The sequence below is a fragment of the Stegodyphus dumicola genome, chromosome 3, assembly GCF_044657685.1.
Source record: "Stegodyphus dumicola isolate Sdum_Otavi_A_Nest chromosome 3, ASM4465768v1".
NCBI lineage: Eukaryota > Metazoa > Arthropoda > Arachnida > Araneae > Eresidae > Stegodyphus > Stegodyphus dumicola.
The window spans coordinates 111,889,568-111,902,849 of NC_140770.1; the positions used below are offsets into that span (position 1 = coordinate 111,889,568).

Here is a 13,282-nt window from a genome sequence, read left to right on the forward strand (position 1 = left end):
CTGTTTTGCTAATACAGCGAGTTTGGGAAATTTTCATGCATCCTTAAAAATTTTGGTGCAAGTAGGTTTGCCTATTAATTTGCACCTGCGTATTAAAACAAATTTATACCCACAATTCAAGCTGAAATTAAATGTGTAATAGATGCTTCATATCACTGTGTTTTTTATCTATGATGAAACAATCTGTTTCGTCTACAAGATGGGTGGGGGAAGGAAACAGATATTCTATAAGAAGAGAAACTGCTTAAATCGTCTTTCCATAAGATTGAGGATACTTCATGTGGCATGAATAACGTGTTTTAAAAGACATATATATATATATATATATATATATATATATATATATATGTAAGATATAACAAAATATGATAGCTGTTTCAAAAAAATAATTGGCGAACTTAAAATTAACATTCTAAATTTGGTGATCTGCCCCTAACTTCATCTCTTCTCACAGGTTCCAGATTTTTCGATCTTACGTAACGTTTTAATGTAGATGCCTCTTGTCCAATCAAATTTATCGTAAACCAAAACTCTGAACTGAAACTTTCCCCCTCCCACCCTTCTTCCTCTGAAGTTCTGTGACATTCTTTCCTTTTTCCGCATAGACCTCCTGCCGGATGCTTTTCATGTATGCAGCTGCCGCTTACTTGCTTTGGCGTTTTTACTAATCCAAAACTTGTAACTATCTTGGTGGTTCAGTTTGTACGTAATAGGGGATGAAAGGATCAGTTTTGAACACAACAACAAAGAAATTTATTTACATGATTACTGAAATAAAGTGTAGTATTAATTGTGCCGTTAATTATTAAGGCCGGCGACTCCCTTACAAGCAGCTAAGTAATTCTACACTGAAGAACCAGGCGGGGTACAGCGTCCTCTATAGGCGTTCCTCAACACTTGCTTAAAACGACGTCGTAGTTCAAAATGCAACTTCTGTATTCAAACATAATTAGGAACGATCTTGTCTAAAAAATAATGGTTTGATATGCGTAAAAAAATAAAGATTGTGATTTTTCAAAATGCATTGTGCTAAATTGCGTCATCATGTTTTCTACTCTGCCACACTACGGTCTTCTCGGTCATCTACGCAGTATCGTAAGCTGTTAAAAGTTCCACTGTTTTCCTCTACGCAGTTTAAAATCATTACATATATATATATATGTGTGTGTGTGTGTGTGTGTAAGAAAATTAAAGAATATGTAAAAGGTAAAATTAATTTCCCTTCTCTATTCTAAAAATAGTAATCTCTTTTCTGCACTGCACCATTTCGAGATTAATCCATGTTACTCTTACATATTTCTGACGATGTAAAATGGAACTAAAAATCAAACAGCCAATACTAATTTTGCATCAGTATTAATTATCCAGTCAAAGTGCACTGAGAACCAAAACTAACTCAGTCTGAATTAAGATTTCACCTTACACATAACGCACTCACTCGCTAATCTTCAGGCCTAGCTAGACTGTTGTCTGCTGCTTCCTTCTTCCTGCAAAGTTATCAAAAATGTAAATGTTTTTGAAATAAGAAAAAATAATGTGCCAAGTTGTTTGTGGCCGGAAGATGTTTACCGAAATAAAATGAAGATTTAATCTGCCTCGACTGCCAGGTTCCTATTCATTGTGGATCGGCATTTCAGCATTGACACCATCAAAATTCTTGCTGTTTATTACAGATTCAATCTTCTACACCATCAGCATTGAAAAGCCCCTTTTTTATTACTTATATATATTTAGCCATTGCATGCTCCGTCCTTAGGCACTACACGAGAAAAAAAGGATGCTCCGTTAAGGTCTTTTTAAGGGAAAACTGACTCGTATCCACGTTACACATGAGGAAAACAACGAAAACGTCCATGCAGCCATCCCGTGTGTATTTAATTATGGCAAAGCACACTAGGGATATCTGCCTAAGAGGAGGGATGCCTTCGTGGAGGACTTTCTAAGGAAAACTGGCTCGTATACACGTTACACATGGGGAAAACCATGAAAACGCCAGCCCGTTCGCGGGATTCGAACCTCAGACCGAACTACCAGTGTTCAGCGACTTTACCGCTCGGCCGCTGGTGGGCGCAGCCAGCGCGTTTGCCTGGACTCGAAGCCCGTTCCGAACCACCAGTGTTCAGAAGCTTTTACCGCTGGGCCGCTGGTGGGTCAGAAGGTATATTTGTAAACAATTAAAGAAATATAACGTATTTCTTCTTTAATAAAAATCTTTTATATTGCATTTACACGTGAATGAAAGTTTAAGTTTAGGGTAAATAACGCAAAAATCAAGACTTAGTACGAGATACATTGTAGAAGATTTTATATAATACCAAAAATTACAGGAAAAACATTATTACTTGCCTTGCAAAGCTCCGTATAAAGCAGCAATATGTGTTATATGAGAAGCGCAGCTACAAGTGATAACGGACACAGATGCTAAAATAGTCCCAAAGACAGCCAGTGTTCGAACGCTAATGCTATGGCTGAGGAAGCCAGATACAGCACCTGAAAAAATTGCTATAGATTAAACAAATCATATCAATATTATATTTAATCAAATAAGTAACTCGTTAAAGAGACATATAACTAAAATTTAGGATAAAAGACAAATAATAAATTTTTGAATTATAAGAAATAAGAGAAAAATTAACTGTCAATTAAGAGTTAAACAAGAACTAGAATCTCTCCAAAAGTTTATCATTCAAATGTTTAAAAAAAATGAGCATTAAAAATAATAACAAAAAATAAGAGGTGGGGGACCTTATGAAGCTAAATAGCGCATGATCTCTCGATGTCATGATATAGAATTGGTAGTATAGCAATGAGCTTCAAACAAACTCTCACTTCCGATTGATCATTTATAAATAAAATCTGATTTGTTCATAAATTTAATGACTCAATGTTAATTATAAACACAACTCATTAATTATTATTCTTTTCTTCCGTGCATTTGTCAAGGATAAGTAACTATCCGTGCTAATGTACATATCAGCTCTCCAGCTTTGATCTGAAAATATCGCATCAATCGTAGCATATATTCTGGTCATATAGTGTTTTAGTTTCATAAATGAATGATCTAACAATCGACACATTTTTAAAACAGCATATCTTTAGAATTCCCGATAGAGTGTTTTAAGTGTTGTCATACTTTTCATTTTACATTAGTTATATTATTTCTTTAAAAAAAAATAAATAAATTGTCATAAAATTTGGTAGCCGCATCATCCTTTTATTTGAAAAGTGATTCGACACAAAAGTGAAACGAACACAAAATTGAAGACTGAGCGTTATACATTTAATTGCTTCATAATGAGCTTATTCTCGTTGCATTTAGCATAATTTTAAGAATACATTTAATTCTTATAAAATTAATATATCATTCTCAATCATATACCTATTTTAAATATCGCATTTTAAAAGTTTTGGATTACCTCATAATATATTTTTTTACGAAAATGTGTTCAGAGCTTCAAGAAAAAGATTATTTCCGATTTATCAATTTTAGCGAAAATCTAGTATGCCTTCCATTCATACAAATGTCTTAAATATTAAAATTGAAAAGATTTGGATTATATTTTAATATGGTTTTTTTATTAAAAACTGTAATGGGTTTCAAGTAAAGTACCGATTGTCCATTAAAGATTGTTATGGGCTTCCTGTAAATTTATCCAATTTTACCCAAAATGTAATCAAGTCTTTACACAAATGTAGAAATCTTAAATACGGAAAACCGAACTTTTGGGAAGTTTCATATAAAAGTAATCTTGGACGAAAAATTCATCAGATGTATATATAAACACACAGACAAAAATCATTGTAAAAATAATAAAAATGTATTGGGGGGGTTCTAATTCGTTCTTATACACAAAAAACTTCCTATCGAATTTTTGGGCTGGAAACATTACCTTCCTTACCTATGCATATAGGTTAGTGTAGGGGGTAAAAATAGTAAGTACCTTTTTCTTCTCTTTAGCTGATTAGTTTTCATGCGCGTTTCTTGGGTTCAAAGCTCGCTTGTGCAAACAGGTTTTCATGGGTTTCAAATAAAGTATCATTAGGTTGTCCAGTTCTAACCGAAATCTATTCAATTCTTAAAATGATTGAAAAAAAATTAAATATGGAAAATGGAACTTTTTTGGAAGTTCGATAGTTTGATAGTTTAGTGGACAGTTGACGGGAGACGGAGACACCTTCATTCTACCAAAAGTTTAGGTGGTATTGTCTCGCGTTCCCCCATATTTAGCATTAGGAGATCCATCATCAAATAACATTGTAAGATATTGTAACCGTTGTGGCTCAGGACATAATTACATAATTAACATAATTATTATATTATTTCAGGTACTCAAATTACTTTACAGAAGAACATACAATAGTAAAAATCCCAAATACACTTTACAAAGACAACACTTTACAGACTTCACAGAAATTTGAAAACTTATGTTTCATTACATTCAAATGTAGTAGTGGTACAGAGAGTTAAACTTTTAGAAACAAACTGAGTGAATAGTAAATTCTTATTCTAGGCACTGTTCCTATTAACCCCATCCAAAAAAGGTTAGATAAATTTTTTAAAAATAAATTAAATAACAAGACATAGGGCAGCTCCGAATTTTGAAAGCTTGTCGATAATTAGGTCTATCCTTGCCGCCTGATGACGTTGTTTTTAAAATAATCTTGCAGAAGGCTTGAGTATTGTTACTGGGGATTTTAAGTTGGTGTTTTCTAGTAAATGAGCAGATGGTTCGATTATGTTATGGGGTACTAACTTCTTTACAGACATAGAGATCGGTATTTTTGACGCCGTGTAATATTCGGAAAACGAACCATTTCCCGGAATAAATCCTGTCAATTCCGGGGACGTTATCTTGCGTTTGTCTTCTACTTGTGTGATGTAGTAGAATTGTGCGGCGGCTTCTTCACATTCATACCACTTTGCTATTTGATTTGTGCCTTGCGTTTCAGTAACTTCTTCGGGTATGAGCTTGGCCGTATGTCTGGTTGGGGATAATGAATATTCTTGATATGCTTCCTAGTTTATAGTGCACGAAAAATCTTCGTGCACATATAGATACACAGACATCATTGTAAAAATAGTAAAAACGTGTTGTGGGTATCTAAATTCGTGCTTATTTACTGAAAATTTAGTATCGTAGTTTTAGACCGAAAACATTTCCGTTCTTTTAGGCTGATGCGAGGTAATAATATCTAAGTATCTAATAATACCTAATTCATGAAACTAAATCTCTGTTCTTGAGTAACATTAAAAGTCAAGAACAGTTCGAATTTGAACGAAAACAATTTTGAAAACTCCGTTTTTTTCTAACATTTCTTTTCTTTCATGGTATTAATAAAAAATATTAAAATAAAAAGTGTATAAAAGTGTATTAAAATAAAAGTGGTGTAAAAAGTTAAAAGTAGAAACCTGCATTTTGTAAACTGCGATAAAATTTCATTATAACTAATAGCATTTTGGATGCATACCATCGTCAGCAAAATTCAAAATCTCCTCATCACTAGATATATATTATTCTTTACTCACCTGACTGCAACAGATCAGGCTGTGATACAGAATGATGAGCTAAGTACGATAAAATAAAATACCATTTTTAATTGTTTGAATATTTTACACAATTCTATTTATACAGTTGTAAGGTCCCTCACTTGAAATTCTAAGTTAATGTTGGAAGTGAGGAACCTAGGAACTGATAGGCGAATAATCGCTAGAGTTCGAAGACAGGAAACAACAAGAGAGAAGGGTAAATAACCCTTTATTATTTCTATAAGATTTCACAAAACTCCGCCTGGGAGTGAACAAATAAAGTCCGCACTTTGCACTTAAACTTAAAAGACTAAGAATTAAACTAAAACTAAGATTAACTAAAAAAGTATAGCCAAAGCTATCAAGGTACAATGAGAGTTGGCCCCTTAACCTATTTTACTACGAAGCTTAGCAAGGGCCTGAGTACGGCCGAGCGTATAACAGCTTTTGAGAGAGAGAGCGGCCAAAAAGGCAGACGCGCGTAATTCAGAAACTCTGTTTATCTCTCTCTGTCTCGGTAAGTAACTTCGTGGTTTAAATACCGTTCCTTCTCATTAAATATTCAGCAAATTCCAAAACTACGTTCTGGCTGGAAGTAGTAAGTTGAAGTTAAGAATTTGACAGGAAAGGAACTTTAACTTAAAATTTAACTGTTTATAAAATTAACATAATCCTTACACAGTTATATTTACAAATATTTCACCCCGCAATAACGAAAAAAACTTTACTTATCTGCATGTCGAGAATAAGTCTGACACGCTTTTGCCTAACTCGAAATCTTTTAGAACTCTAACATTACAATTTTAGAAACGAGGGACCTTCTTTTCCGACAGCAACAAATTGAAACTTCAGCTCCTATGCAAATTTCATTTTCAACGAATTTCATTTCGTATTTTCTCACCGACATCCTAACTGCCTACACACAATAAAATTAAGTTTTAGAGACGCATACGAAAAGCGTAACTTTAGAACAGAATACTTTTAAACTAATGACAACTTTCGGTAAATCGCGCGCAAATCCTCAGACCCAGTGCTTGCAGCTTGTATTTTCTTTAACCATGATTACAGCCTTCGCGGTGAAGCAAAATTCTCGCCAGATCGTTACAGGCATAATATCCTCCCCCCCTTCTGATTTACTCAAAATCAAACATTACAAGAAAATTTTTAACTTTAAGAATAAAGCATAACAACGGCATTAGTAAATTAGAAAAGTATGAAAGAAAAAGCTAGTTACCGTTGAACTAAAATATAATACACTGGCGTGCAAAACTTAAGCAAGAGGTGTTCTTTTTGCCGTAACTCCATAAAAAATCATCTGAGAGACATGAAATTTAGAAATGAGAGACAGCATTTTGTATTTAAACGACGACGAAAGCATAATTGCGCAAAAAATGAATACATTACGGAATCAAACAATAAAAGGCTTTATTGAACTCATGGTATCGTTACACATGATTGTCTGTACAAGAAAAAGAACAACAAGCAGATATTACTGAGTAAGGGATATGCCCTCCCCTTACTTCAATGCTTCAAAGCATTTGAGTTTCAAAGCTTTTCAATCTTCAATAAAACATGGTTCATAGCAGCCGGAGTAACATGGTCCGTCGTAAGCCAGCACAGTACTTGGGATGATGTGTCAAGCCATTTTGAACGTTCTGAAATAGAAGGACATCTCGTGCAAAGAAAACGGATTTATTTTTGTCTGGAATGTGAGAATAGCAGCAGGAATATGGAGTCTATTTTAAAGCAAAAGCGAATCATTAAGGGTAAGTTAACTCATCTCATTGTTAGACATTACCATGAAATACTTTTGCATGCAGCTCCAGAACTCATACAATCTTGCATTCAAGAACAATATTGGATCATTAGTGGTAGAACTGTTATCAGAGATTTAGTTAGAAAATGTATAAAGTGTTGCAAAATTAGAGCATCTGTGGCTAATCAATTGATGAGCGATTTGCCATCTAGTCGCGTTTCCCCTGCTCCTGCGGTTTTGCGCTGTGGAGTGAATTACGCAGGTCCTTTTCAAATTAAAGCAAATAAAGGTCGTGGGTATAGTTCATTCAAGGCATATATAGCTCTATTTGTTTGTTTTACGACAAGAGTTATTCACTTATAATTAGTAACTGATCTTTCAGCAAATGCTTTTATTGCGGCTCTTAAGAGGTTCATTTCCCGCAGGGGCAAAAGCAGTGATATATATAGTGATTGCGGTTCCAATTTTGCTGGAGCAAAACGCAAACTCATGGAATTTGAAAGGCTTGCTTAGATCTTCAATTTATAACCAAAACGTTAGTAGATATTTGGTTGATAATGTCATTAAATGGCATCTAAACGTTCCAGGTGCGCCACATATGGGTGGACTCTGGGAAGCTGGCATAAAATCAACAAAATACCATTTAAAACGAGTAGTTGTCGAGGCTAGATTGCCATATGAAGAATTTGAAACATTTCTCACACAAATAAAAGCTTGTCGCGACCTTTAACAAATTTATCTAATGATCCAAATAACTTATCAGCGTTGACGCGTGGTCATTTTCTTATTGGTAGATCACTAGCAAGCATTCCTGAACCAAATTACATTGAAGTTTCCCATCTCACTAGATGGCAACATATACGAAAAATGGTTCAACAATTTTGGAAGAGTTGGCACAAAGAATGTCTGTGTCGATTACAACAAAGACCAAAATGGCTTTTGTAAACTAAAAATCTTCAAGTTAATGATCTGTGACTCATAAAGGAGGATAACTTACCTCCAGCTAAATGGGTAGAATTACTCAGTTACATCCTGGTCTTGATAATATTGTTAGGATTGTGACTATTAAGACTTCAGATGGCATGGTCAAAAGAAATATTACAAAATTGTGTCCATTACCAATTTGAGTTTTAATTCATGTTTTATAAATTAAGTATTATATCATGATTTTAATATTGTATTGTATTTTTAATTTTTTGAATTTTAACCACTGAATGTTGAAATAGTATTTCAAGGTGTGCAACATGGTCGCGCCTTATGTAAATTTTGATTTTGTTTTATGCAAGAGGGCGCCTGCGAGTGCCGAACTACCTGTATGTCTATTGTACGAACTTGTTCTTCTCACGGCCAATAAACGTAGTAACGAACGTCCGTGTCTACTTTCCATCCACTAACATGGTTTACTTTCCATCCACTAACATGGTAACCATGTTAGTGGATGGAAAGTAGTATTGTATCGTATCTGAAAAAAAACTTTTCAAATTTCAGTAACATTTCTTTATCAATTAATCAGAAATCATTTAATTCCATATCAATATTAAAATAATTATCTTACATAAAATACCTGTCTAAGCATCGATTTTGATAAACTTCTCTTCCTTGATTCATAATATTCGTCACAGGTATTCAAAAGAAATTTGATTAATTTTTAACATGGTATTTTTGGATGGCAGATTTAGCTAACTGTGATGGATACCAGATAAACAAAATTCTTCTGTATATATATAGATAATAAATACCTATAGTGAAATAAAATATAGGTAATTCATTGCGACAAAGCACTAGAACTCAAAATAAAGTATTCTAGTAAAAGTTGGGATTCGTATTCCCTTTACGTATGGCAAAACGATGGAAATCCTTTGCAATTAGTTGTTTAAATGCCGGGAATTGAACTTTGGACAAACTATTAATTTTCACTAGGTAGTTGAGTATAAAAACTAATAACTAATTAAATTTCAGTTACTTATAGTAGGATAGTTCCTAGACTTTGAGTGAACTTAAATGGAAATAAGGAAAAGTATGAAATATCCAAAATAAGTACTAAAGAGAAAATGCTTGTATACAGTAGAGATTTAAGACATTAAGGTCTTTTATAGGAATTTATTTATCTTTCACATCTCGCTCCCATTCGATAAAAGCTGAAAGAAGCTTTTCATTATAATATCTATAAAGCCTGACATGGCATTATGCAACTAACCAAAAACACGCTGATCTCGTTTACATGTAAAATGTTCCAGGAAAAGTATTGCAAAATAAAGATTTTTAACTTTTCAGATTTCATATGCATAATAGACCACATATATCGCAGGACCGATTCACTTGTTCTTATCACCGAATTTCAGCTTTCGCCGATTTTTATCTTGTAACTGCTTGCCAAAAATAGCTTGAATATGGTGAATTGCACAAACGTTGATTAGCCAGAATAGAGATTTATATTGTGGGTCATTTATATTTTTATGAGATAGCTGGAAGGCTATAAAATCAGATAGCCAAATCGCTTTAAGTGTTCTGCTAGCACTGCAAAGGAGTAGAAAGTAAAATAGCGGTGAATATCAGTTCGGTGCATATGGTGAGTATACGAGAACAGGTTGTAAACTAGACCTTAAAAAAATACTTATATATTAGGGTGATAAATGATTTATCAAAAATTCAAACAAAAAAAAATGAAGAAAATCAGTATAGCAGAAACTGCCCATGTAAAACAAAATGGACCAAAAATTTGTTAAGGTTTAAAAAATTTAATAAAACAAACGACCATATGAATATGTACAAGAAAGAATGCGATCTGCACAAAAAGGAATCGCAAAAGGAGGACTTTCGTTTGAATACATATCTAAGAAGAGAAAAATGAGGGATTTCTTTTGAATAAATATTCGACTGAAATTTAATAGAAGGCATTATAAATCACATCGCAACTACCGCAGAGTTTGCGCAAATAACTACTAGAATGCTTTTTACGTTCAAAAACTAAACATTTAGAGCATATATCCCTATACTTTTGGTTCACTGAACTAGCACAATAATAACATCGATTAAGTATTTTTCTCTTCTTATTTATATCTGATTTAAGTGTCTTTCGAATTGGCTGATCTTTCTACAGATTTTACCTGATTAAAGACTCTATTAATTCCATAAGAAATTTTTTTCTCTTTTATTTTTTATATGAATTTTTGTTTAGTTGCAACGAAAAAAATGAAGTCCTTCAGTGTACTAATATCTAACATACAAAAAATGACCATGAGCTAACTTTTTAGCATTCGCTTCTGTGTATGTACACTGGTTATCATAAATTAAGGAAAAATCACAAAAATAGCAATAACTCCCTCAAAAATAAGCCAAACCGTGTAAAATTTGAATATGTTGCCAAGTAAGAGTAGCTGAGTAAAACTGCGATATGCAAATTAGTGGCGCTGCTTTCGGAATACGTCATCTGCGAGGAGCATAAAAAGTCCATGTTTGAGAGCAAGCCCACATACTTTACTGTGACAGTGACATCAGAAATCTGAGATAGCCAATTCGTAACAATGACCTCCAGGCATCATTTGCCTGCAGAACTGCGATGGAGAGCCATTGGGAAACTAGAGGCAGGACAAAGTCAAAGAGAAATGGCCAGATGGCTAAATGTGAGTCTTTCTGTAATTCATAGACTTTGGAGGCAATTTCAAACCACAGATTCGGCATCTAGGAGGTTCAGCCGAGGACGACCAACTGCTACGACGAGCGCCGATGACCGATATTTGACATTATGTGCACGCAGGGATAGAACCGCTACTCCGGCTCTTCTTAGATCCTCCCTTGCTGCAGCCACCGGAAGGTTCGTGTCAACATCAACTGTGCGTAGAAAGGTTTCACGAAGGTGGTCTGTATGCGAGGCGACCAGCCATTTGTGTGCCGCTCACGTCACGCCATAGGAGGGACCGTTTTCAGTGAGCACGACATGTCCACTGGACGCCTGATCAATGGAGTGCGGTTCTCTTTACGGATGAATCCAGGTTTAGTCTAGAAAGCGGTAGTAGGTGTTATTTGGCATGGAGAGAACCTAGAACTCGTTTTCATCCGTCAAACATCCGTGAAAGAGATGCATACGGAAGGGGCAGTGTCTGTGTTTGGGGTGGCATCTCTTTGGGCGGACGCACATACCTCCATGTCTTTCCAAGGGAAACCGTGAATGCTCAGATTTATAGAGATGACATCTTTCATGTTTATGTGCGCTTATATGCCGGTACAATAGGTGATGCTTTCCTGTTACAGGACGATAACGCAAGATCACACAGGGCTCGCATCGTAAATAATTATCTTCAACAGGAAACAAACAGGAAACAATTATGCGCATGGAGTCGCCAGCTCGATCCCCGGACTTGAATCCTATAGAGCACGTTTGGGATGCTTTAGGGAGACGTCTAGCTGCTCTCAATTTGCCCCCTCAAACCCTTGCCGCGCTTGCAACTGCTTTGCAAGAGCAATGGCTCTCGCTTCCCATGGAACTGGTAGACCGCATAATTGAAAGCATCACACATCGCTGTATGTGCTGTATTGCTTCTAGAGGCGATCATATTCCATATTGAAGGTACTTTATCTTTATCAGTTTACTATAGGAATAGCAAACTGACACCTTCGATTTGTTCATTTTATACATGTGCTAATTTCTATACTACCATATTTGTCTGGTAATTTCTTTTTATGCTATTTGATATTTTACTATGTATATTGTGGGTAAGTTTCATTAAATTCTACACGTAACTTTTTCAGTAATCGTGATTTTTGTAATATTTCCTTAATTTATGATAACCAGTGTATTTGCACTAGGTGACTTAATGTAGCAGTCCCTAATTATATACTGCTGTAATCCTGAATCACAGCTGTTTTGGAATCGGAGTATTCTCAGTTTCAGTAGAAATATTATTGTGATTCAACTGATTTCTTTGTAGAGATATTAGGATATTTTTGAGGCAGGAGATATGAAAAATTGCAATCCTCTCGCTGAGACTCGAACCCAGACCTCTCAAATATGCCCCGAGTGTGCTACCGTTACACTACAAAGGCATGCTGTAAGGAATAGGAAAATACCTTACATACTGTCCCTTTTAAAGGGCGACTGGAGATTAGGAGGCCAAATCGCCAAATCCTGGTGGTGACGAATTATTGTCCAGCACCCTTTAGTTCGATCGCCAGTTTAGAATCATTAGGTTATTTTGAAGCTGGTGATGTGAAAAAGTGAAGTGCCCTTACCGGGACTCGAACCCTGGACCTCTCGAATACGCGAAACATATGCTTCCAATTACACCATGAAGGCATACAGAAAGGAGGGAGAAAATAAATTATATCTTACCGAAATTAGTTTCTTTTTCTGAGCACAGCAAACTGGGGCAATTCATTGCAATTTTTCAGTGTTACACTAAAAAATGCCAATTGTTTTCCTTCGAGTTCTTTTGCAAGTTCCAAACGTCAAAAAGGAATAGTTTGCCGTGGTAATTCTTCCACTATTTTCCAGTCCTCTCACCATATCCAAGACTACTCGATTTCCTTAATTCACTTTTCAATACATAATATTTTCCTTTCTTATACTTTCCTGCATATTGCATATATATAGACATTTTTATAGTTACAAGCAGAGCCCACAGCTTTGTTCCTTAATTCATAATCTCTCAGGTTGTGAGCCATAAAATCTACCCCCCCCCCACCGCTACCTAGTTTAACGGGAAATATTGAATGAGACTTTGCCACAAAATGTTATTAACTGTTTATCGACTGACACATGAATGAAGAATGTACTCATCTTGTGAATTGTTAACCCAAGACTGAAATACATTGGCTGGTGAGAGTTTATCACATAGTTGCTTACGACATCTAAATTCAGCATTGTTAAATAAAATGCATCAGATCTGCAAATCTGTTTCAAGTCATGGAAATCGCGTGGGCATCATTTTTATTCTAAAAATTTGTTATTGCTTCATTATGTGTTTTATGTACGCCAGCAGGTGATAACTATCCTTAAGTAC

General features: G+C 35.0%; 1 protein-coding gene across 3 annotated transcripts in view; it reads right to left on the bottom strand.

Annotated features, from left to right (window-relative positions):
* LOC118187736 (monocarboxylate transporter 12-like) overlaps positions 1 to 13,282 on the bottom strand; it is a 184,661-nt gene that overhangs the window by 23,858 nt on the left and 147,521 nt on the right. For all 3 annotated transcript variants that reach the window (XM_085813202.1, XM_035358013.2, XM_035358012.2), the window contains exon 2: positions 2,347 to 2,490. In XM_085813202.1, the coding sequence (XP_085669328.1) occupies positions 2,347 to 2,490 (144 nt within the window). The remainder of the gene's footprint in view (positions 1 to 2,346; positions 2,491 to 13,282) is intronic.